A 26307-nucleotide genomic window follows, 5' to 3' on the forward strand; every position below is an offset into this window, starting at 1 on the left:
TGCTGATAGCTCTGACTCCACATTCGTCCCAGATTAGCTAAGATTTATAAGCTCAATGGGAAAAGCCACCACATTTTTGTATTATTACAGAAGAAAATGAGCTAAAAATACTTGCTTCCTTTAGAAAAAGTCAAATGCTCTAAAAGAAATATTTGACCTTTGAAATACAGAAGCATGATTAAATTTTGGCTGGATTTCCTATAACTTGCTTACTTCTCCATTTTTGAAAGTCTGTCAAACTATTTATTCTTACTACCTTTGGGAAAAGAGAAGCTTAACAAACTTTTATTTTTAGCTCAGTATTCTAATTTTAGATATTTGTCAGGGTGAAAAACTCCTTAGAGATAGACATAACTTTCAACATGAACTGTTTCAACTGAAATCAGTTTTTGTAGACAATCCAATTAGGTCCCAAGGCTGATTTTTAAAACAGCTATGCCAGATATACTCACTTGCAAAATAATGTTCATATTCACCAAAAAATGTGTTTTGATAAAACTGTTGCAGTAGAATAGGTTTATTTGTATAGGTACATACAGACAGGCATTATTTTAAAATATGTAATAGAGAAAGTCTATATGAAATACATTCAGTTTATGTAACTTCATTTCATACTTATCCATATGAAAATAATTATTTTCCTCTAAGTCACTAGCAAAATGGCTGTACAACTCTGAACCAAATGTTCAACATTTTACTTCTAAAATTGTTAATTTTATGCAGTGTATTCTCTTTCACATTTACAGTACTTGGCTGAGAATACAAGGAATTATAAAGTTTACTCACGATGAAAACTCACAGTTAAACTGTTCCTTGCTGGCAATAGGACAGCCTGGGGAGGAGCTGTCTCAGTTAGCTCCGACTCCGTGTTCACGCTCCTTCAGAATCTGACCAGCTGAAGCACAGAGCGGGGCACTTGCACAGATTTCCACGTCACTCCTGTGATCTCTGTGTGAATGTGTGTGCACACACGCGTGTGTGTGTTGATGCTGAAGTGGAAGTACTGTTTTCACATTCACCTGAACTCCAAAGTCATACGTTAAGAAGGCGGGGGGAGTTGGGTGGGCCTTCTCCATAAATTCATACAGTTTTCCTCCGCAGTTGTTAACCGTTTCTTTAAGGTATCGACAAAAACGTTTTTATCTTCCATATTGAACCTAGGGAAATAAATTACTTTCACAGCAGATGAAAATATTAACAAAAGAATAAATGACTTGGGGAGGGGCCACCAAGTCAACGTTAGTTACTTAAAGCACTTTTGTCTTCAGCAAATACTGAGCTATGTAAGGATGTAGCCATTTGCGATTGTATATGTGTAAGTTATTATGTATCAATTATGCCTAAATACAACTTCAAAAATTACTTAAGACATCTAATCAACCTTAGGTTGGTTTTTGGTTTGTTTGCTTCTTTGTTTTTCCTGTAACTGGAAGTTTCAAGACTGAGCTGAATATTCATACCTGGCGTATGGTTTCTATAATCTATGTATATGTTAATTTATATCATTGGCCTTATCACATTGTATTTGTTTTCATGACGAATTCTTCACTATTTAGTTCATAATACTGATAACACTGTCCTGCCACCACCACCAGTACATAAAGTGGCGTTTTTTCCTCTTGATCCTTTCAAGTTCAGCTCAGGTGAACCTCTAGGTTAGTTACCAGCTCAAATGTAGATTTGATGAGAAGTGTGTTTCCATGGCCCTTCAGGGGGCGGGGTGCATTCTTAGGCAGCTTGGAACGATCTGCCTGCTCATCCACGGCTCTGCTTTCCTTTGTGAGTGTGGATAGTTGGTTCTGCAGTGCCTGCTGACAGTAGAAATCCAGTTGTTAAAGGCAGCAAAAAGTAAAAATTTGACAGCTTTGAACAAGCAATGGGTCAAAATTCAAAGTGGCAAAAGCATAGAGATTTTGCACATGACAGGTAGCTTTAGCGTCATAAAATAATCTTGGAAAAAGTGGGAACTTTATTTTTTATAAAATAAAAAATTATGAAAGCAGTGTGAACATTATAGCCAACTTGTTCAGTTATTCCAGTAATGATTTACTAGTTAGTGACATGTCATGATCTTGCTTTGGGCTGCAAGGAGTTCAAAACTCGGCACACAGACCCCCGAGCATGCCTTCTTTGATAGAGAGCCACAGAGGCTCTTTTCAGGATATTCACAAACGCTCCTATGTTTGGAAAGATCTGCAGCTTCCTCATAAAACCCTGGGCATCAGCCTCATCCAGGGCCTATAATTTTATTCATTTTAAAGTGTATTTGCGGCTGCCACCTCTCTCTCCCCGTTTGGAGACGGCCCGCACTCTGTCTATGGAGTGTGTACCTACTTTCAATCTGAACACCCAACCCCCACACCTCGTGGCCTTTCTCTTGCCTTTCAGTGTATCTCTCTGAATAAATCTACCTTTACTCAAAAAAAATAAAATAAAATAAAAATTAAAAAATAATAAAATGTATTTGCTTTTAACATCCTCAGATTTTAGTAGCAACATAAATTCTTCAGAGTATAAGAAGCTAGTGTGTTATGGCTCCAAAACAATCATTCATTTATTCATTGTGTGTCCTTAAGGGACAGAGAAGAAATAATGAAAAAAAGATTACAATGTCATGTGATAAGTGCTAAGATCATGTTACACACGAATGCTCAGTGTTAAAGACATAATGTCTATCTGTCTATTCTAATCCAGTCCTAAGATGGAGATGAGATTATCCTGGAGTATTACCTAGAGAAGGTAACTGGTGTTAAATAATATGAAAGCAAAGTGGTCTAGTCAAGAGAAGAGTATATGAAAAAGCATGGTACCAAGAAGATGTCATGTTGCAGCCCTGCAGGTGGTGCACTGTCCTTGTTTTAAAGCCACTTCTCACTTTGTAAGATGAGAATGGGGTGGGGTGGGGGGATGTCGAAGATAGAAGATTCAGAGGAAACAAATAAACAAGCTACTAAGATGTGGGTTGACCTAGAACAGGAGGAGGTGGGGAGAAACCCATTTTTTGAGACTGGAAGAAAAGTTATAAAGGTGAGTATGAATGAAGATGGCTTTAGGGGAGCAGGACGGGATGTCAGGAGGATCCAGAGCACCACAGATGGTCCCTGACGACCTCAATGTTCTTACTTAAATGAAAGAGAGACAGAAAAGGACTTGAGTGGATAGGGGCTGAAGAGAGTGTGCTAGATTTGGAGTAGTGACCATGTGAATGTGAGAAAAAACTGACCAAGGACCCCTCCCCTCCCCCAGAAAATCAGTGAGTGGTACTAGGGGCCCAGCCAGGGCCAAAGACTATTAACTTACAACAGTGTGGAAATGAAGGAAGCGCAGTTTTAGTATCAATTCATAGTTGGAACTTACTGTGTTGAGATAAAATTTCAGGAATCAGAAAGATACTCATATGTATTTAAAATGATCAACCCTGAGTTCAAGCTTGTAGGGAAAGCGAGCTAATGGCTGGAACAGTAGGAGGCAGAAGGCACTGGGTGGAGGGAAAAAATGCAGCCCCAGAAAGTGGAGTGAGTGCATAGAAGATTTCTGGGCAGGGAATTTCTAAGCCAGTTCCAGGGTGTGACCAAGGGAGTTAATGAGTGAAATACAGTGGTGAAGCAGTCAGTATTGTTGCAGTTTAGAGATCCAGGAATTTCAATGATAGATTATGTAGGTAACTATCACTGAAAGTAGTAACTATCTATCATGAAGTAGTAACTATCGTGAATGGTATTTTAAGATACTTGCAACAGCTATAGCATGATATGAAATTGTCTTCTGTTGGTAGAAAGTCAGACATCATAAATACTACCGTTTGTTGCCTATATTTATGATGGAAGGAAATGGTAAATTTCATTTTGACGTTAGTGAAAATAAAGGTGTAATTTTTTTCCTCCATCCAAGTTCACAGACCCTCTGCATGCTGTCATGATCCTCTGATTAAGAAACCCATTTAAAGGATAGTGTACCCAGAGGGCATGAAGAAGTGGCAACTGCACGTAGTCTAGAAGTGGGGTGCAGGGCTCAGAGAGCATCTTCACTCCTGTGGACGCCGTGGTGACCGGGAGCGAGGACCCTGGAGTTGGCGGGTGTGTGCCTCAGTGAGCAGGCTCGGCTCAGGAAGGCTGCTGGGAGTGGGACAGCGTCCTCTGTGATAAAGAGGCATATCTCAGATCAAACCAAAAATGTTGAGGGAGAGAGAGTTGTTGCTTTAGTGAAGTTGATGTTTATGAGAGCTCGAGACGCACAGTGAAAATTCTTAGGGAAAGGAACAGTGAACGGATGAGAAGGCGAGAAAAAGGGCAGAGTGGTAGCGAAGGTGTACATTGGCCAGAAAGAGGTGAACGAGCCTTGAAGTCCTGGGCAGATACAAAGCTGAGGCCTGGAATGTTTGGGAGTGGGTTGAGGCAGGCCTTCTGACACCATCAGGGTCGTGGTGGCCCATGGCTTTTGCTCAGTTTCCATATAGAATCCTGCTGAGAAATTGTTGGACGCACCTGAAGATCACTCAAGATAGAAAAACCTGAAGCCGAAATGAGGCACTTGATAGCAAAGTGTAAAATGTTGCAGGAGGGCAGTCAGGGTGCCGGGTGGGGGTGGGGGTTGGTGTCTTACAGTAAATCATCAAACACTGTTCTTCTGACTTTGTCTTTTTTTTTTTTTTTTTTTACTGATGCCAAACATGCAAAACCATATGAGGGTTGGTGAGTAAAAATAAACTTTAAGAATTCTTTTTTTAAAGACCAGACTTGACATCCCACACCAAAGGAAGGATTTGGGAATATTCACCAGAATAAGAAAATAACAAAATGAAACCAAGTAGCTGAGTATATATGTTCGGGGGGTTCATAAGACTAGATGAACTTTCAGTTTATATAATCTGATTTCCAGTCACTTGAAATGGATAGAAGAACCTGGTGTTTCTGACTGGGAAGCTCAGTAACTTCTAGATATGAGTATTTCAACTTTAGATGTATGTGGTTATTAATCATTGGATTGATTCTGTTTGTTTGTGTCGGTTTTTTTCTAGGAATTAGCTCTCCGTAGCCAGTTGCCAACACTGGAGCAGGACGGTGGGACTCAAAATCCAGTATCTTCTCCTGGGATGTCTCAGGAATTGAGAACAATGACGACCAATAGCTCAGATCCCTTTCTTAACAGGTTGGTGAAGGCTGCTGTGGGCCAGCATCTGAAACAGATCATGGCTTTCAGATGATTCTCTCTGGTACTTGTAATAAGCTGTTTGAACGTCTGTGTGGGCCAAGACCCATAGCTGTAAATGAATCTCTCCATAAATGGCGAGGCTACAATAAAACGTGCGGACTAAAGGCCGCCTCCTGTGAGAGGAAGGGTGCTGTTCAGGCTTGTAGAGGGGACTCTGATTCAGAGTCACGTGTGTGCGGGCTGCCTGTGCTGTTGGCTGACAGTTCCGTACAGACTCGTGAAGGAACATGTGAATGCCTTTCTGTGAAAACAAATGAGCTGCATCTCAAACCTACTTAGGGCCACATTGTAAAGATCAGTGGAAGGAACTTTCCACCCAAGTGTTCAGCCTGAGAGGTTTCACCACTGCAGCACTGTAAGGCCTCATGTTCAAGGAGATAAAAAGCAAAGTGGTGCCTCTTTCAAAAAAATGCATTAATATTAAAGAGTATTTGAAATAAACGTAGTATAGGAAATGCTTTTTAGTGAATTACCACAAATCTTGGGTCTCAGGCGTATTACAAAGATGTTATACGTAGCGCTGTGTTTCAAAACTGCAAGCTGAGGCAGATCATATTTGTCGCCTAGAAAGCCATTTAAAATTAAGATTTGACTAAGTTCATTCTTCTAGGTGGTAAAATATTTATGGAGTTCCAGTTTTTAAAAATGTGGAACGAATGCTTTCTGGTCTTTGTGCCTTTGGGTCTTCTGTTGTTGTTGTTGTTTTTTAACCACTTTTAAACGATGCACTTTTAAAAATAGAGGTTTTCTGGTTTAGGAAGGCTGTTAATGCTATCCTTTCAGTTCTCACCAGTTGAACTGAAAGAACTTCATGATCCTAAGAAAAACAAAATATCTTGTACCAAAATACTTAGCACAGTAGGGTTTCCCATCATTTGCTCTCTTAAGATTAGTGCTTATGCCCTCACTGGTAGGTTTGGTTTTGAGGGCCATCTAAAATCTATTTTAGATTGTATATACTCTTCTGGCACACAAGGTTGAAAGTTCTGCACTGAGTGTATTTATATACGATTACAGTTCTGAGCGTAAACTGACGTTAATCAGCAAAGGTCTAGCCACAGAACTATTTTTTCCACAAGGAAACTCAGATCAGTATAATTTCAGTGCCTCTCTTACTGAAGGCTTGTACTGACCTGAGGACAAAATTAGGCCACTTAGAAAAACGCATCTCCTCCTGACAGTCATTTGTGCAGACTCTTTCTTAAAACTTTTGATGGGAACTGAGCTACAGTTTAAGACGCTATTTTCTGGTGAAATTCAGAATGGAACATCACCAGTGTTACTCGTCTCAGGGCAAAGTCCTATGTCCACTCTCTGTAGTAACTCTGGTTTCTAAAGCGCACATCTGACTATAGCATTTCTCTGTTCAGAAATTCTTGATGGTTTTGCATTGCCTGTTAGTCCATCTGTACGTATTCCTTAAGCTGGAAACACTTGTTCCCCTCCCTTGCCGTCGAGTTGATTCTCAGTGTGGAACGTCCGCTTATCTCCCTTCTACTCCGAGATCCTTCAGGGACAGCTCCCCTGTCCCCTGCATGGCCTCTCCCCGGTGCTTCACAAGCTTTCTCCTCTTTGTTCTGAAAGCACTCTGCCGCACAGCTGATGTATATGGCTCCTTAGAGTATTTCTTCACCCCGTCAGTTGCAGGGAGGTGGTGGTTGTTAACCTCTGTATCCTCAGAGCCTAGTCTAACGCCTGTCTCGTAGTAGCAGATGCCCATTGAGTGTTTATTGACGGAGGGCGGGGGGCTGCAGGCAGTGGGGTTGTGCTGGGAGCAGCTTCTAATCAGGGAAATGGCCCTGTGAACTCTGTCCTTAACGAATGCCTGTGTGCTTCCCCTGTGGCTTGGAAGGAACTCTGAACAACTGTGTAAATTCAGCTCTTCCGTAACAGAGTCCTAAGTGTCTTGATGTGTTCCCCTCTTGCTTAGCAGTGGGAATAGACTGATAACTAGGCCCAGGCCTTTGTCCCAGATCAGGACAGGCAAAATAAAACAAACCACATCCTGAGACCTTCTCCGAAGTGGCTGCATTGTATACAAAAGGTCTCAGAGGCAAATTTGTGTTTTCTTGAATCTGTGTGAGGCTTTTGAATCTTGCCAGAATCTGGCAGAAGCGTCAGCGTAAACCAGCGGTTGCAGTACGCAGAGTGAAGGGGAGGGAGAAGGCGGAGAAGGCATTGAGTAATTTGGGAAGGAAATTTGAGGGACTGAGCTTTCAGTCTTGGGCAGCTGTTAGAGCTGGTTTTTAAAGCTTAGTCATTTTTTTGCCTTTTTACTTTTGTGTAAGCTAGACAGCTGTTTAAATGTCGAAGCTGTGGGGAGAGTTAAAGCTCACAGTGTCGTCAGAGACCAGTAGGAATAATAGTTGCATGTATTTCACACTTTGCTGTAAGATTTTCTAGAGTTAGTAGAACCCCAGTTTTAGTTGATGCCACCTGGTGTCTGCATGCTGCTAGCTTAGGGACATGTTCCATTTATGAAAGTAATATTCTGAGGATATTTACCATACTTGTATGTAAATCTGGGAAGCTTTTTATTTAGCCTGAAGTAAAAATCTGTCTTGGCTCATATTTTTCTGTTTTTCTCAGGGTATGTGCCTTTGTAGTTTTGGGGATTTGTTTTTAATCTTTCTTTCAACTGGAACTCTCAGTTCTCCTGTCTTATGCTGAAGTGTTTGTTTAGAGTTTTCCCCCCTGAACAGAAGCAAAGGAGATCAGGCTATGAGCATTCTTATCTTATCGGCAGTGACTCATCTATTTTGGCCCAGTCCAAAACGGAATTCTGGTTCTTTATTTTGGGTTGATTTTCCTGACTTAAACTCTCTGCTTGAGAGCTGGGAATTTAGCGTGAGTCCAGTACAGACCTGCCTCTGCACCCACCTGGGGGCTGTGTTTTGACCTGTGCCTGTGGCTGCCACTGCGTGGGGAAGTGAGACCTTGAAACAGACGAGCCCCTAGATTCAAATGGTATTAGAGAGAGAAAACCTACACAGAGAGTTTTCTGTCAGCTGGGAAAAACTAAGTATCTTCTTTTCCCCTTGCTGCTGCCAAGCCAGGACCCTAGGGGCAGTCTTGGCCCCCAGAGTTGCCAGCTTCAGTTAGGATGAGCTTGTCTATTTCAGGTCAGAGCACAGGGCCTTTGAACGGGCCCTAAAGGAAGGTGCTTGTTTCAGAGGCTGCAGGGCAGGAATTTGCACTAATCCTCTTTGCGAATCATGCTGGTACTCAGCAGGTGTTTATTTTTACTTTGAAATCTTTTTTTTTTTCTTTTTTAATTTTGTGTTGGTCTTTAACTCCGTCCTTTGCAGTGGCACCTATCACTCCCGAGACGAGAGCACAGACAGCGGACTCAGCATGAGCAGCTACAGTGTCCCGCGAACCCCGGACGACTTCTTGAACAGCGTTGATGAGATGGATACAGGTTGGTGTTCCTTACTCCTCGGGGAAATCGAGCTCTCAGTCCAACGGAGTCGTTCCATTGCGAGGGCTAGTCAGCTGTCGTGAGCAAAGGTGATTCGGAAGAAAACCGATCAACATCCTGTAAACGTCAGTTCAGATTGAGCCTGCTTTGTTTTTATATGGCCCTTTGAAATTTAAGTCTTTTCCCAGTTTTTAAATGTCATGGATATCTGGGCTGTATCTGAACAAAACTAATGAGATGACTTACTGTAGCATTTAAAATATTGAGTTAATTGGCAGGGCAGTCGGGGACCCTTAAAGAAGCCTCTGTTACATAGATCCGTGTTCTTAATTTTGGAGCAAGATCTCTATATGTGATTCATCTGTCTCTTTCTACGTATGATTCGTTGTTTGTTTCTCTCTTTTTTGTGAGGGCCTTTGGTCCAATGTGGGCTCAGGAAACCAGGTGGGAAAGGCGAGGTGGTGGGGCTCACCCACTTTATTGTAGAATAAAGTTAGATATTAGAATGGTTAGGGGCAGGGGTCTTGCGGGAGCTGAGAAACACCCGCCTCACAGGGGTAATTAAGGAACCCTTTCTCCTGTGGCTTACCTGGGACCCTGGAGTCACACGAATTGGCAGGGAAATGAAGCCGTTCTCCAGCTAGCTAGTTCCTGAGCTAACAGCTTCTGACAGTGTTGGCAAGTCTTCTGTGCCTGTGCTCAGCCAGCCTGGGGCTTTGCTGCCTCCTGGAATCCACACCCTCTTCTCCTCATCTAAACCTTAAGTCATCCGTAGGAGTCACTTCAAACCTGTCTCATTCATAACACCCTTCCTCACTCCTCTGACCCTCATCTCTCTCTTCTCTAAACCTTTATAACAATGGTTTATATTAGTTTTGCTGAAAGTGTGCTCCGTTGATGCGCTAAGGGATGTTGATGTTGTCGTGGACGAGAAAGGTTCCTCGGCCAGGTGAGTTCAGGAGACCCAGAAGCAAAGCTAGGAAGATGGATTTATCCAGGGACTTCTGGGAGGCTTGTTGTTGCTGTTGTGAATGCGAATCTCCCAAGAGTGGGGTAGCTTCATCCAGTTCTTTTGTTTTATTCTGTCCCCCAGTCTGTGCTCATGAGAAAGATGGGTCTGTAGCGTTTGTTCTTGTATTTTATCTTATCATGCTGTGCGTGTCTGGAAGAGAGGCAGGTAGCGATGCTCTTGTGTCGTACTTGTTCTTTCTCTCTCGCTGTATACAGTTTTCCAGGGGATTTTTTTTTTCATGACCCCCTTCAGTGCTCAGCACACAGTAATAAGCAGTCAAGCTGTCGGTTCAATATCTGAACAAATGTTGGAGCAAAACTAAATAAATGTGTGTTGTTTTCTTGCTGTCTGTGGGTTGTTTAGCCTAAAATAAACCCTGGGTGTCAGCTGAGGGTCAGTCAGGAATGCACGTCTTTGCCTGTGCGTTTCTGCATCCTCGCATGACACAGCTCTGATGTTAGCTTTTCAAAAAGGACCTATTCTCTCTCTCTCTCTCTCCCTCTTTTCCAACTAGGTGACACTATCAACCAAAGCACCCTACCCTCACAGCAGAACCGGTTCCCAGACTATCTTGAAGCCATTCCTGGGACAAATGTGGACCTTGGAACACTGGAGGGGGATGGAATGAACATAGAAGGAGAGGAGTTGATGCCAAGTCTGCAAGAAGCTTTGAGCTCTGACATCCTTAATGACATGGAGTCTGTCTTGGCTGCCACCAAGCTAGATAAAGAAAGCTTTCTTACATGGTTATAGAGCCCTCAGGTAGACTGAATTCTGAATCTGTGAAGGATCTAAGGAGATAAGACATATACCTGAAATTCCCAAACAAGCCGGTTGCAGCCTCCTGGCTCACACAGAGAGAGATGAACAAACGTCCAGCAAGACTCTTCTCGCCCGCTGTTCTGCTCTTCCTTGTCCGTTGCTGCTGTTAATATATTGCTGACCTCTTTCATAGTTGGCTCTAAAGAATCAAAAAAAAAAACTTTTTTTGTTTCTTTTGCTATTATAACTACTGTTTGTTTTGGGGGCTGGGGAAGTGAGCCTGTTTGGATGATGGATGCCATTCCTTTTGCCCAGTTAGACACTCACCGATCATTTAACTAAATACTCAGACTTGGAAGTCAGATGCTTCATGTCACAGCATTTAGTTTGTTCAAGCAGTTGTTTCTTCAGCTGCCTTTGGCCGGTGGAAAGACACAATTTACTGGTCTGACAAAGCCAAAAATGTTGTATCTGATGTTAAGTACTTGCGCTGATTTGAAGAGAGAGCTGAAACCAAGGCTGAAGACTGTTTTACTTTCAGTGGGTTTTTTCCCCTCCTAGTGCTATCGTTAGTCACCTAGTGACCTTGATTTTATTTTAGGAGCTTATAAGGCTGAGACAACTTCCATAGAAATATATTAATTATTGCCACATACTCTAGGATAGGTTTTGGTGGGTTTTATTGTGGGTTTGTTTTTGTTTGGGTTGGTGGGTTTATTGTTTTTGTTTTTGTTTTTGTTTTTTTCCTTTTCCAGAACCTAGGCACGCTACCATAGTAGTGAGCTTGTTCATAGTCGTAGCTTGGGACAGTTATTGTAGTTCCTTCGGTAAATCTACGTTTCCTGGTTTTTTACCATCTTATTTAAATCTTGATTATCTGCTCTCTCTATATATACCCACACACACACTTACAATGTTTATGATAGTGTGATAGCAGAATGTATTTTTAAGTTTTCCCTACTTCCCGATTTATTGTAAAATGGTAGCTTTGAATGTATGCATTTAGAACACACGGCTAGTAGTTGATATTTCACAGGTAGTTGAAATCTGGTTGGGGCAGTCTGCAGATGCTTTGTGGTAGTTTAGTGTTCTAGAAAGAACTGTCGTTATGGAGAGTGTGAGAGGAGTCCTGTGTGCCCTCTGGGCGCACAGCGGAAATTATCTGATGAATTTGAAAGAAGCAAACAAGAAATGGCTTTATTATCCCCTGGCTACTGCCTCGGACTGACTTTCAGTCTTGGCGGGAAATCACTGAGTTAGGTTCATAACGTATATGACAGACGTAAGCTTTATTTAGTGGTTTGCCTTCCTTTAGCTTTGAAAGTTTACCTTCGCCTTAGTTTTGGAAATAAATTCTAGTACTTTAGTTCTCATTTGTAATGAACACTTTAAAGACTACATTGAAATATTTCCTACAAGATTGTTCTTACTTATAAGACTTGCTCCTACTTCTGTATGCTGAGAATTGACCCTGGATAGGAAATAGAATACTGTAAGGTTATGAGTTAGCTGGGAAGGTGATCAGATTAATGTATATTGGTAGTTGAATTTAGCAAAGAAATAGAGATAATCATGATTATAGTTTTGTTTTTACTGGAAGAGATATAACTAGAGTATGTGTCTACAGGAGTAATAATGGTTTCCAAAGAGTATTTTTAAAGGAACAAAATGAGCATGAATCAACTCTTCAGTATAAGCTATGAAGTAATACTTGGTTGTGAATTATAGTGGCACCAGCTAGCACCTCTGTGATTAAGGGTCTTTCAGTGTTTCTAGAATAAGCCCTTATTTTCAAGGGTTTATAACAGACATAAAATCTCTTTTCCTGTCTAAAACTGCTATTAAAAGCCTCAGCTTGGGAAGATAAATGTTTGGGTTTTTTTCCTTCTTCTTTCTAAACTACAATATCTAAGTATTTTGACCCTTAAATTTAGAGGAGTACAAAAGTTGGAAGTAAGAAGTTTTATATTAAATACTTTCAGTGCTCAAAATGCAATCACTGTGTTGTATATAATGATTCATAGGTCGCTCATTCGTAATAATTGACTCTTAAGACTATTAAGAAAACAGCAGAAAGATTAAATCTTGAATTAAGTCTGGGGGGAAATGGCCACTGTATAGATGTATTGATTTTTTTTTTTTAAGAGCAGTAATGAAATTCTGCCTAGAATGCATAATTGAGCTTGTGGATGATACAGCATGTTGGTTTTTTATGTGCAGAAGATCAAAGCTACTTGGAAGGAGTGCCTACAATTTGCCATTAAGCCACAAATTAAGATCTTATGTATCAGCAGAGTAGCTTTAGATTAGGGGAGGGGGTGGGGATGTGGGAGGGGGTTGTGAAGACTTAGTGGGACCTTGCTAGAGAACTTTATAAGCTTCTTTTTCTTCAATAAAGACTTGTCTTGCATCTTGCTGTCATTAAAGGCAGTTGTTCCTAAAATTTCAATCACCTAAGTACACCCACAAAAGAAAAATGCAGAGTTCCTCATTTCCCCTCAACTTCAACGTGCCCAGTTGTACCTCAGTGTTGTAGCCGCGCCATGGTGCCCGGCAGACACGGCGCTCTGAGCTCACGTGCCCTCCGTGCTGACCTGAAGGAGACCTTAAGAGTCCTTTCTCTTTCTGAGTTTGAATCACAGCCTTGATGTAGTCTTTCTTGTTTTATGTCCTTGTTCCTAATGTAAAGGTGTTTAACTGCTTCTTGGTTGTATTGGGTGGCATTGGGATAAGATTTTAACTGGGTATTCTTGAATTGCTTTTACAATAAACCAATTTTATAATCTTTAAATTCATCAGCTTTTTACATTTGTGTTCTTTCCAGTTAGGGCTTCTTAGATCTACTTATGGTTGATGGAACACATTGATTTGGAGTGTCAGGTTTTCCAGAGCACTATTTGTTGCAATAACGACTTTCTAAACATAGTGCCTTTTATGAAAAAGGAAAAAAAGAACATAAGTGACTTTTATACAAGTAGTGTTGCTGTTTTAAGTGTTCATAGTAAATAGATGCATTCTATATGGAACCTTGGCAGAAACACTAAAAAGAAACTAATTCACAGTGTAATTCATAATTCTTACCAGTCAGTGTTGAAACTCAAAAGAGTGCAAAAGTGGGAGACAGTAGCCAGTGATTAACAATTTCACAGCTTCTGCACATCTGAGAAATGAGTGCTCAGGTGAATTGCATCCTTCATAAGCACGTTTTTATAAGAATTGTGGGTGTGCCTATCTTAACAATTGTCTTCTGTATCTTGAAAAAGTATTCTCCACAGTTTAAATGTTTTATATTAGAGAATTCTTTAATGCACACTTGTCAAATATATATAGAGAGTACCAATGTTACCTTTTTATTTTTTGTTTTAGATGTAAGAGCATGCTTCTATGTTAGGTACTTACATAAATTGTTACATTATTTGTTCTTATGTAATACCTTTTTGTTTGTTTATATGGTTCAAATATATTCTTTCTTTAAACTCTTCTTTGTTGTTTTTAACGATTGATGTATTCGAAACTTTTTCGGATTCTTAATGGTTTTCCAGTAGAACAAGTACTGGTAATAAAAGGAGATTATAGTGGCAACTGGTAGACAGATTAACCTTAAGGTCAGTTTGGCATTTGAGACTTGTAGTATGGATACAGTTCTTTGAACTTTATGTTCTGGAATCTTCCTACAGACCATCCCCGTCAATAATAGTGTGTAGCAGAATCATGTCTCCTTCATTCTTAAATGATTTTACTGTATGTAGCAGCACAGAAGAAACTGTTCTGTTTCTTTCAAAATAGCCCTTGGTTTTATTTCTCCAAAATATTCTCTCATGGTCTCCAAAATAGGATACTTACATTAGTGAAAATTATTAGTTTCTGTTTTATAAATAAAAGCACTCACAAATTTAGGTGGTAGGTCCTGAATTTTGAAAAAAGAAGTAGATTTGGTTGTCTTTGAAAATGATTTATTTCTGTTTGTGTATATAGCATCTTCCGTTGTTGACACACATCATTTTTGGTGAGGCATATCTGAAAACTATTAGGTATGATTTCTTTATGATAGTAGAACACTATTTTTGTGAAGCTTGAAATTTATTGTTTCCCTTGTGCAAAATGTAGTGGTTGTACATTTTAGCCCAAAACCACACCTTGTGTCTGTGGACACCACACCTCTTACTAGGGAGCTGCTCCAAGAGGTGGTGTGCTTTATGTCGGGCGGTTTAAAGTCGTTCTGGATCCTGTGAGCCAGAATTTTACAACCTTTAGGTAATTGAGTTAGTCTGATTCAGTAGGATATTCAGAAGAATATATGAGTTGGGATTTGGGGAGAACAGCCTCTAGAGAGAACAAGGACTAGTAATACAAGGAGTAGTCAGCAGACCAGTGAATTAGGTTTTAACCCCCCTTGATTTCCATCTCGTCAGCTGAGGTTATAAGAGAAGACAGCCCCAAGGCCCCATCACATTTTCTTACCTTCTGTTATGGCAACCAGACTGTCCTCAGTCCTGGCAACCATCAGTTATATTGAAAATCTGGCTTTTTTTGGCATTTATGGGGGAAGTCATGTCCTGCTCTCCCTTGGGCTCCAGGATTCCATGTGCACTGGTGCTTCTGGAATCAACTGTTTCTGGCAGGTTGTCTCCACTTTCAACTGTTGACATTTAATTGCTTTATGTAAATAAGCACAAAAAACTTGGTAACAATCTTTTTCGATTAAAAATTTATTGAATTAGAATTCAGACGTGAATTCTGTGACGTCTAGTACTGCGGTTTTTCCAAATCAAACATGGGATATTTTTTGCCATATTATCCGGACTCAAAAAAGCTCTGATGTAAGTAAAATTGATACTTTTTTAACCGTAAACATAGCCTTAAACTGGCAAACTTAATACTACCGCAAATGAAAACAGTTGCATCAAGACACGAGCAAAACAAGATGATACTGAAAAGATACTCTGAATGTTTAAATCTGCCGTATTTTAACTGAAAACAAAACTCCTGAACTTAGGTGACTTGACATCTAAGCTACTAGGACCCTGTTAGAAGTTAAAAAGAAAAGGGGGGGGGACCCCTGTGTGCACTCTTCAAAGCAATATTTGGAGATACCTGAGTGGAGATTTACAGAATCTACTTCTGTAAAATTTCTAAATGGCTAACCTCACACTTGGAATGGTTTTTTTTTTTTTTAATTTTTTAAGTGAAACTATTAAATACTAGTGTTACTGTAACTTTCTGAAGGTGATAATGGTTTATATGTGAAGTAAATGAATGAGCAGTGCTTGATTCTTAGTAAAGGAAACCTCTCTAAGACACAACAAATGAAAAAATCGCATCTAAATCAGGAAGATACCCTTGTTAGCATGACTTTCAAGACCGTTAACTTATTTCTTAGGGTTAGGACACGGCTTTCCCCACATTTCTTCTTGGCTCAAGTATATTTTATGTTGAAACTACAGTTCCCGTGACCATCACAGAACCTGTATAAAGGGAAATGGTCTATGAGTTAAACATCACCTTTTGGATATAATTTTTTTTCGTTGTAGGATATTGGAAGTCACATCCCAGTTCCATTTAGGCTGTTGTTAGTTACAAGGCAGGTTCTTGTGTGTGGTGAATTTACACAGGATTAAAATGGGGCTGTATCTGGCCAATTAAAAGAGAAATTCATGTTCTCGGAGCTGTGAATTAAGTGGCAGAATCTGAGGGAAAAGCACGGCTGCATTTCAGTGCCGTCCCCATGGATGGCTGAAGCCAGCGTAGTGACGACTGGGCGAGGGAGCTGGGCTGAACTCACGTCTCCTTAAGAGAACCTTGTGGCAACCTGTGTTTAAGCACCTCTTTCTACCAGTCAAGAGCTGAGCATATCCGCAGCCAGGGTTCAACAGAGGCGTCTCATTGGCTCAGTGATGATCTGAATGATGGTAAGAATATCACAACCATATGAGACAGCAGTCACTGGAGTGACCGTGAATCAGGACCTTAGATTTTATGAAAGTTACAAAGACTCACTCATGAGCCACCAGACCACTGAGTAGCTCAAAGTCACACTGCAAAGCTACGCGTGCAGTATCTTCCAAAGAAGGCCACTTGCTGAAATGTTTTCTCTGGACACCAGAAAGTGTCTTGAGCTCTATAAAATACTTCAACAAGACTGGCTGGTGGAGAACATGGGCTTGAGATTTACTTGTCTTTTACCATCCAGGCTTGAGCATCGTGAGCCCATGTACTGTCCAGGCGGAAAACAGCGAATACCTCGTGGGACGTGGGGTTCTTGGGCGGCTCAGAACTCCCCTTTAAGGGCACGGCGTTGATCTGGGATGCAGTGGGCAGCTCTGGCCAAGTCTGGAATATTGTTTAGGAAATCTCAACACTGATTTGAACTAAAAATTAACTGCTGACCAAATCCTTACTAGTCTCCCGAAGTCACGAAGGCAGACCTCTCCGGGGCTTTTCGTTGCTGTGCGCCACTAAATACGGCAGGTTTCCAAAGCTGAGTCTTCCCAGTGCAGTCGATGTCCCACTGCAGTCGATGTCCCACTGCCATCACTCAGCTGTGGGACTCGAAGGCTCGGAGACTTCCTATCAAGGGTAAAAGTGAAAATATTGTAATTTACACAATCTGACACCGATTAAGGGACCAATTCAAAACGTTATAGGAATAAGTGGTAAACTATTGACCTTCTTTAAAGGCAGAATTATTTTTCAGCACGACTATATGATCTTCCTCAGTATCGTCTCGTTTAGAGACTCACTGCTGAGTGATTTAAAATGGTCCTTCAAACCTGAGTAGGTCTGCTCAGGGTAGTTGCCAGGCTCTGTCGCTCTCATTAGTGTGCACACCGAGTGACCGACCTTCCCCATTTTTATGTCACTGTGCTATTTGTTTTCAACAACAGTGAGTACTTTAATATTCTGTAATAATTGTCAGAACACTTCCACACATTGCCTTCTTTGATCATGCCGAGTCCTGCAAGATGTAGGTGTTACTGTTCTTCCTGACTAAGTGCCTCGGATCTAGATGAAGGGACTAGAAGCTGAGGGCAACGCCCATGACGGAAGCGTGCATGTACAGGCTAACGAGGGGCCCCTCCCTATCCCTGACCCCACCGCAGGTGGGGCTGTCCCCTCCACACAGGGCTAGGCCTGGAAAGACCGCCATAGCACTGACGGTGCTCTCACGGAATATTAAGTCTTCTGTCCGTTTAGACAAGCCATGTGTACATTGATTCAAGAAACACACTGGCGGATAGTATTCCAGTCTTGAGTAATAAATGGTTTGGTAACTTCCTCAAGTTGCTTACAAAACAGAAGACTGTTCCGTACTGAAGAGCAGTGCACCCCACATACCATGAGTGCATAGTCTGGGGGAAGATGCCTTCTCCTGGGAGGGTTAGGAAAGGCCTCGTACTGGTGGTATTTAAGCTGAGCTTTGAGGGGTTACCAGCAGGGACAAGAGCACAAAGCAGGAAGACTGAGACTGCGTGGCCATGGGGAGCGTTTCATTTGGCTGGGCGGTAAACGTGCTGTGGATTGGCCCACGTGCCAGGCACTATTCCAGGCCCGGGGGACACAGCAGTGAACCAAGCAGACACAAACCCCTGCCCTCAGGGTGTTCACTGCGCCCTCGCCGGGCCAGGACTGATGATAATAGTTACTGTGTGTTGAGGGCTCCCTGGAGGCTGAGCACTTCCCACGTGTTAATTCATTTATCCTGGCAACAACTCAGGTACTACCCTAGTTTTGCAGATAAGAAAACTGGCCTCGAGGTCACACACCTCTGAGAAGTGGATCTGGGCAGTCTGGCTGCAAAACCTGACCTCTTACCGCCGCGTGCTGCCTGGGGCTCGAACGCCAGAGTGAAAAACTTGAGTATCCAGTGAGCAGAGGAGGCCTTTGAAGGTCTTTTAAACAAGAGGACAGTATTATCAAAAATTAACGAACACACTAGCCAATCAAAAGTTAAGGAAGTTATGATTGAACGTACCCAAAGGGTAACAAAATGGGCTGGACACACGAGGGGAAGAAGGAGGGCCATCTGCATGTACACTCCCAGAGGTTAACAGTGAACCTGGAACCCCAGGTTCAGGATTTGCTGTCACACTTACACGGGTTACTCTTTTTCTCCCTGGCCTGTGAAGACAGGAGGGGAGGTCATTTTTAAAGCAACTGAATTACTTTCCCAAATGGTATAATCAGACTTGTCTGCTCAGGCGGTGGAGAACTGTGGATGGTTATAATTATATTTTATCATACAGAGGTAAAAGCTAGGAAAGCTGGTGTCTGAGCAGATTCCTAACTTGTGAAATTTACCTCAGGCAAAGAAACACTATGGAAAAATCTAAGCTCATGAGGCCACCAAGAGCAGCGACTCAGAGGCTAAAGACCCCACTTGGGAAGGGGTCATTGAACAGAAATGGAGCAACTAAAAGTCCTGGAGAAAACCGAAGTCCCAGACTGACCCTCAGCAAGAGTCAGTAGTCCCTCCCTATGTGCTAAAGCAAAAATCCAGTCTCAACTCTTCTGTGCTGCCCACGAGTCAAGCTGATGTCGGCCCTTGAGTGACCCACCAGCATCCAGCTGGTGCGCGGTCATCACAAGCCAGTGTGAGCAGAGGTGACACTTGAGAAGTACCGGAAACGACTGCCTCGGTGTAACCGTGCTTCTGTGTGGCTCACTGGAGACCGGCGGCAACAGGCCAGAACAACTGTGTCACCAGACACGGGTGCGTGATGGTCAGACAGGTTGTCCTGGAAGATCTCAAAAACGGCTGCCTACACGAACAGGACCTTGCTGGCTCGGTGTTGGCGAGTCCCTCTCACCCTTCATAGTTCACTCCTCCAGGGAGGGATGAGTTCTGAAGGAACTGTGTCTGGTCTCTCCATTCAAGAGGAGGCTTTGAGTCACGTCCGGGAAAAAGATGAATGAGTTTGTAGCAGGGGAGTAAAACCCCTGGGCGCAGGCCACTCATGTAGGAGAAACTCTTCACGCAGTCAATATACAGAGAGCAGTACTGGGTGAACAGTGTTCTGCTGGGCGTGGAGTTACAGCCACGAACAGGACACCATCCCTGCCTCGTGGGGCTGACTCTCTCAAAGCAGAGGCCGACCTGAAATATTTCACAGTATCTAACTATGATTGTGATCATTGTGAACCCATAAAGAGCTTAGGAGCTGGGAGAGGCGCATTGGCCAAATGCAGATCAAAAATCACGTTTGCTGCTCTCTTCATCCTGTGCTGTCGTGAAGAGCAACTGATTCAGACGGTGGACTTAATGGGCAACCCGAGGGTGAGTTTGATCTCATCAAACTCTAACGTGACACCCAGGTAACTCCACAAATAACTAGATCAGTCCACAGCCCTTTTAAAGTCAAGAGCAAAACCAAGAAGAAACCCAAACTAACACTGAATAGTCCCAAATGCACAGCATGGATTTAAAAGATTTGTCACTTGGCCGTTTTAAAATGCAGGTCAAATCCCATTAGAACAATCTGTATACGGTTAAAGTAAAAATCCCTGATCCTATCCGAAGACTCTCATTTAAAATCATCTAAGTGCAAGAGAATGTTGGCAATTCTGTCGTTTCCTCCCTAACAGGACTCGACCTCATTTCGCCAACTGGCTTTGTGTATTTTAAAATCGACCAGGATGCCACGTGTGTCTGATTAGCACTTCACGCCTTGTTTACAGCGTGCAGGGGGCTGCGGGCGGTGGGGACGGGGGACTTGCTGGCATCTGTCCAGCTGTTCCTGACAAGCTGCCGGGCTGAGAAACCTCCCTTGATTGGGACAGTTCGGGCAAAGGCCAGGGCTGACTGAGTGAAACATCAGATGGTTCTTTTTCTTTCTTTCTTTCTTTTTTTTTAAAGAAATGCCTGGAAGCCTGCGCTGCACTCCTAGAGGTCTCTTTATTCCCCAGAACCAGCATCTAGGAAGGAAGAGGCTTGTTCACGGTGCTACCCTTTCCCCTTGGCCACAGCAGGGTGTTTTTCCTTTGGGCTGAAGGTGTAAATGGCAGCTGGTTTCCAAGGTCACTTAATTCAACCTCCGTGACGGCTCAGCTCTTCAGGGCCGATGCTGACAAGCTCCCTTGCACCACCCCAGGCGTGGGCGGGGTGGGGGGGGTGCTCCTGGGGCGTTCATGGGGCGAGAGCCTGGGCGGGCAGCTGGGCAGGGTGGCCAGGAGTGAGCCCCACACGGTCACAACCAGGGGAACCCGATTCATCAGACGCAGAGGCAGACGAGGTGGCATACCGCAGGGTTCGTCCCGGTTTCCAAATCAGAATAGAACTGGGGAGAGAAAAGTGAGGCCCAGAAGTTTAGAGAAACTTGCTCAAAGCCATACAGCTAATACAGCCGAGCCAGCACCGGCACCTGAGACTTGACTCCCGGTGAATTTATCCTGTGAATGACATTCGTAAAAATCACATCGAGTCAAAACTACTCTCAAAAACTCTTTAAATCACCCATCATTGGTACAGCAAGATGCTCACACTTTGGAAGGCAGGCACCAAGGACCAAGACGGGAGGAAGGAGGAGCGGATGCGGGTCCCCGTTGCAGGTTTCCCCTGGCACCTGCTCCTGCAGAGCGGAGGGGTCGGTGGAATCACCCAGGCTCGAAGACATTGCTTCTCTCGTGCTCTCCCCTCTCTGTCTTCAGTTTATGGACGTTAAATAGGTGGCAAGGTGCCTACTATGGGTCAGGAACAGTACTGGGCAATAGGGAGTTACTGCTAATAATAATAATAACAACAACCAAGCTAAGAGGGGAATGTATCCGGCACTGGTCTGAGAGATTTATTAACTCATCTAATACCAGGGGTGAAGGAGCACGTGCCCTGCTTTCAAAGAACTCACTGTTCAGGGAAGTGGCTCTAAATCCTGGTCGAATGTTAGAATCCCTTGGGGAGCTTTTTTAAACACCCTGATGTGTGAGCTCCACCCCCCAGAGGTTTTGCTCTGATTGGACAGGGGTAGAGCCTGAGCACCAGCGTTTTTTAAAGCTCTCCAGATAACTCCAGTGTGCAGCCAGGACTGAAAACCCTGAGCCAGGCGAAAGCACACAGACGTGTAAACCGGCAGGGACAGCCGAGTGTGCCACAGTCTGGGGCATCCCTGTGTGCGAAGGGAGACCACGGGTGGGACCCCCGGCCAGGTGCTGAGAGTCGGGGAGGGATTCCCAGAGGAAGTGAAATGTGAGGGGGCCCCTGCAGGCCTGTCTCACCAGGATGTGTCCCAGAGGACCCTGTTCCCATCGCGTCTCTTAGACTCACAGCGACCCACTTGGCCCTGCCCCAGAGGCAACCTTCTCATTTTAAAGAGCCTGAGCCCGTTAGGGTCACACTGGTGCTTGTGAGGGTAAGAGGCCCCCCCATGAAGTCCAGCACTGATTTTCACACCCGATGGGAGGTGCCTGTTTTCTGTCTGGGTTTGTGGTTCAGCCTCTGTCCCCAAGAGAGACTGATCGGGACCAGGCATCAGGAAGAAGGGAGCTGGCTTCTCTGAGGAGCCTCCCCTTCCTGGCATAACCCTCCATAATCCAGCCTAATCTGTAGGGTAAGGGTTGGGGTCTTGACCACAGAACTGATTAATATTGCAACCGCACTGTAAGTCAAGTGGATTTTATGTGCTAATTTAGGGATTGAGAACGATTCATAACATTGCTTGTGATGGATAAATTCGTTCTGGTTCCAATCAACTGGCAAAGAATTCTTAAGACTATGTTCCAGCTATGGAAACTGAGTCTGTATGGTGTACATTACAATCCAAGATATTAATCAGAACTGATAAAGTCCATATTTTTGGCCTAGCTACATCAGTGTGCCATGTGCTAAATTGGAACATGGAACAAAATGGGATGGGGTGTGCTGGATTAAAGTTGACTTGAAAACATTTTGCTTGACTAAATCTTCAGAATTTTCAGGCTTGCTTTCTATTGATCCATTTTGAATATTCTGAAAGCAAACTATACACAAATGACAGTGGACGGAACCAACCCCCTGGCCTTCCTGTAAGCAGCCGTCCCAAGAGAATAATTGAGGATGTGTGCAAAGGTTCAGCAAATTAAGAGCAAGAACTCTGGGAATTCTTTAGTTTTCAAAAAATGGGAGACCGGTTGCATTAATTATGTTATACCCATAAAATAAAAACACCATGCAGCTGTGAGGAATGATGTTAAAGAAGCATGTTGACTGGCATGAAAAAACGTTTATAATATTGTACACTCTTTGGCAAAATGACAGGTTACAAAATTATGTTCCTAGGACCAACTTCACGACTAACACGAAGTGGCATGGAGAAGCAAGACAATATTAAACATTTAGGGGGAGGATATCGCTCAGTGGTAGAAGGCATGCCCCCCATGCATGAGATCCTGGGTTTGCTCCCTGGTGCCTCCACTGAAAGTAATAAATAAATAGATAAACTTAATTACCTACTCCCCCCAAAAGAAAAGAAACAAACAAGCAAATTAAACATTTTTCTCTATTTTTGTTGAAAAAAAAGCTAAATACATTTTTGAAAGAGAACTATAGACATTAAAGTGATAAAGAGATTATCTCTGAGTGGCAGGATTACACGTGATTTTTATTCAACTTTTAATTTATCTCTATGTGGTCATTTTTCTATGATGAGCATGTACTACTTTTGTTGAGTTAAAAAATAAAAATAAAAAAGTTTCGGACTAGTGACATGAGCCTCGACAGTCTGTCTTTGAGTGTGTGATGTTCCTTCAGGGGATTTATATTTTTGAAGGTCTTGTAGACTGATAAATCTCCAGTCTGAAACACTGCTCATCGCTTGCTTTAAATAAGTACCGTTATTACATGTGATTCATATCTCACAAAGCTGTTTTTAAATGTTAGCTCAAGATTTTCTCGGGCAAGAATTCTGGGTGACACCGTAATGGTGCATACACGACGCTATGTATTTGTCAAAACTCATATAACTTTACAATGTGAAGAGTTATCCTTAATGTGTGCAAATGTTTAGAAGGTCATTTAGGAGGTAAGGGGATCCCAGGATGGAGGATGGAATGAGACAAAAGAATCTAAATGAACACATTTGTAACAAGTCTATGAAACAACGTGACTGAAGCGGGTGGGGATAAAGTTGCTGATGTAAGTAACCTTGGAAACGAATGGAGTCTGTTTAAGACTAAAGGAGAAGGAGCTGCAGGTGAACCCTGGGGTCTAACTGATGAAGTTGTTTCCCACAGGCGTATGGGTTAATAATTCTGACGCCATCGTAATGTCTGCTGAAACTGAACAATTCACTAAGTGGACGATTGATGGTAAGAGCCAGGTTTCTCACCGCTGGAGGGAGGAGTTACAGATGAGCACAGGGAGGAGGCTAAACTGATCCATGTGGTAATGGATTAGAACTGGAGACATCAGTATGAACTCATGTTTAGTTTCCTTTTTATTTATTTACTTTTAATTGAGGTAGAGTCAGTTTACAATGTGTCAGTTTCTGGTGCACAGCACAATGCTTCAGTCACACATATACATGCATATATTCCTTTTCATATTCTTTTTCATTACAGGTTATTACAAGATACTGAATAGAGTTCCCTGTGCTGTACAGTAGGACCTTGTTGTTTATTTTATATATAGTAGTTAGTATCTGCAAATCTCAAACTCCCAATTTACCCCTTCCTACCCTCTTCCCCCGCCCCCTGTAACCATAAGTTTCACGTTTACTTTAATATAGACACAATTGATTACATGTTAAAATATTTATAGATATGTGTATATGCATGAGTTAGGATACACACATGTAATTCCCTGCTGTCAGCTGAGAGGACCTAAAATCAACAGCAACAAATACTCTTACTCCCCCCCCAAACCTTTCCTACACAAATAGTAGCATATTATACACACTGTTCTGTACCTTGCTTTTTCTCTTAACAATGTATCCTACGTGTCTTCCATATCAATACATAAAGCCCACAGTGTTTGTACAGCTGCATGGGTATTGGGTTGTGTGGGTGTAACAGTTAATGTAACAGATTCCTATTAGCAAATGTGTGTTATTTCCAATCTCTTGCCATTTCGAATAACACTGCAGTCAGTCCCCTGGAACGTGCATCGTTTTGTACATGCACGAGCATCTCTGTAGAATAGAGAGAACGCTGAATTAAAGGGTACGTGCATTTGTAATTTGATGAATACAAATTTTAGAGCATAGAGGTTGTTCCAGTTTTATACTCCTGCCAGTAATTTATGAGAGTGCCAGTTTTCCCACAACCTTACCCGCTGAGTGTGATGTCCTGCTTTTGGTATTTTGCCAGTTTGGTAAAAAATGATATCTCTTTAATTTTAACTTGCACGTTATTTTTTATAAGCCAGACTGAGCATCTTTCATAAATTTAAGGCTCAATTTGTATTTGTTTTAATTTTCTATTCAGATCATTTTCCCATTTTACTGTTGGGTTGCTGGATTTTTTTTCTCATGGATACAAAACAGCTCTAACTGAGAGATTAGTCCTCTGTCTCCTATACAAGATGTAGAAGAGTCTCCCAGTTTATCACCAGTCTTTCCACTTTGCTTAAGATATTACGTTGATAAGTGAATATATTTTTTACAGTTGTATTTACCAATTTAACATTTACTTAGGAGGAAGTATCTTAAGCTGCTCCAGACCTCTAGACCCCTAGGAGCACCATGTGGTCGTCAGGCCCCTGTGTTTCCACCCTTCTGGGATGCAGGTGTCTTGCTAAGTCATCTAGGTCCTCAGCCATTTCCTGTTCCCCAGGTCCAATCACCTGCGAATCTAAGTGATTCAAGTCAAGCCTCGGTTCAGCAAACCTAGAGATTTGGCTGTTTTGCTTTGTTTGTTATTATTATACAGATCAGGCAGGACCTGCATGGGCTGCCCTATAATTTGGCCACAGGCAACTCATAATTACCAGCCTTGGCCAGGTCGTGTAGGTCAGACGCTTCTGAAAATGATCCTGACCCTGCTGCCTATTTTTGTCATGACCCGCACTTTGCATCTGTCCATTAATGGCCTCTACTGACCCTCTGCCATGTGCCCTGGGTCATACTTTATGTCCCCATAGAAATCTGGGTGCTCATTTCTACTGGGGGATTTCCTGACAGTCACAACGGCAACATTCAAAGATGACAGCCCTCCTCTCTCCAGTATCCCGTAAGGTGTGGGTGGTTTCTCACAGGTCTTGGTGAACAGTGTCTTCTAGCCTTTCAAGGGACATAGCTAGGAGATGAGTGAGAAGTTTGCCATTAAAAATTCACTCCAACTTCCTATCCCCCTGAGTCTTTGAATTATTTCCTTCACATTACACCAAGGAATTTCCAGCTTCCCCTCTTCAATTAGCACGGGTGAGCGAGGGCAGGCCGCAAAGGTGGGTCTGTTTGTACATTGCTGAAAATGACTTGGCTAAGACTTCCCTCACTCAGTTTTACAACCGCTGCAAATAGACACAGCTGATTAAATCGGATACAGGTTGGCGTGAGGAGACCCGTATCTTAGGATCCCCGTTGTTAGTCACAGAGGCGTTTCCTAAGTTTGGTGTTCTCAGCAGCCCTCACAGAGGCATGAATTCATCTGGTCAACAGAGTCGAGAAAAATGGCTGGTGGTCTCTCCTATTAATTTAGGCTGAAAGAAGGAAAGAAAGCCCGCCATCACTCAGGGGCCCACTTACTTCCATGAAAGGAATTTCTTAGTCAACTGCAGATGTATAAGCTGGTTCCTGCTGCCTGTATGGGTTTCCGGCACCATCAGGCCTACCTGAAGCTCTGCTGTCACAGGTCTGGGCAATTGTTGGCCTCAGGTGGCCTCAGTGGGCCAGCTTTTAATATAAAAAATGGTGAAATTGCCCCTAGCTGTTTGATCTAGCCCAGTGATTGCAGAATCTCTGGTCATTTCACCCGCAAGGATAATTTCAGTCTAATC

General features: G+C 42.7%; 1 protein-coding gene across 8 annotated transcripts in view; it reads left to right on the top strand.

The window, feature by feature from the left end:
* YAP1 (Yes1 associated transcriptional regulator) overlaps positions 1–13887 on the top strand; it is a 108532-nt gene extending 94645 nt beyond the window's left edge. For all 8 annotated transcript variants that reach the window (XM_074372941.1, XM_074372945.1, XM_074372943.1 and 5 more), the window contains 3 exons: positions 5018–5148; positions 8520–8632; positions 10159–13887. In XM_074372941.1, coding sequence (XP_074229042.1) covers positions 5018–5148; positions 8520–8632; positions 10159–10397 — 483 coding nt within the window. In that variant the 3' untranslated portion in view covers positions 10398–13887. The remainder of the gene's footprint in view (positions 1–5017; positions 5149–8519; positions 8633–10158) is intronic.
* Positions 13888–26307: the final 12420 nt, after the last annotated feature.

The sequence above is a fragment of the Camelus bactrianus genome, chromosome 10 (genome assembly GCF_048773025.1).
Source record: "Camelus bactrianus isolate YW-2024 breed Bactrian camel chromosome 10, ASM4877302v1, whole genome shotgun sequence".
Taxonomy (NCBI): domain Eukaryota; kingdom Metazoa; phylum Chordata; class Mammalia; order Artiodactyla; family Camelidae; genus Camelus; species Camelus bactrianus.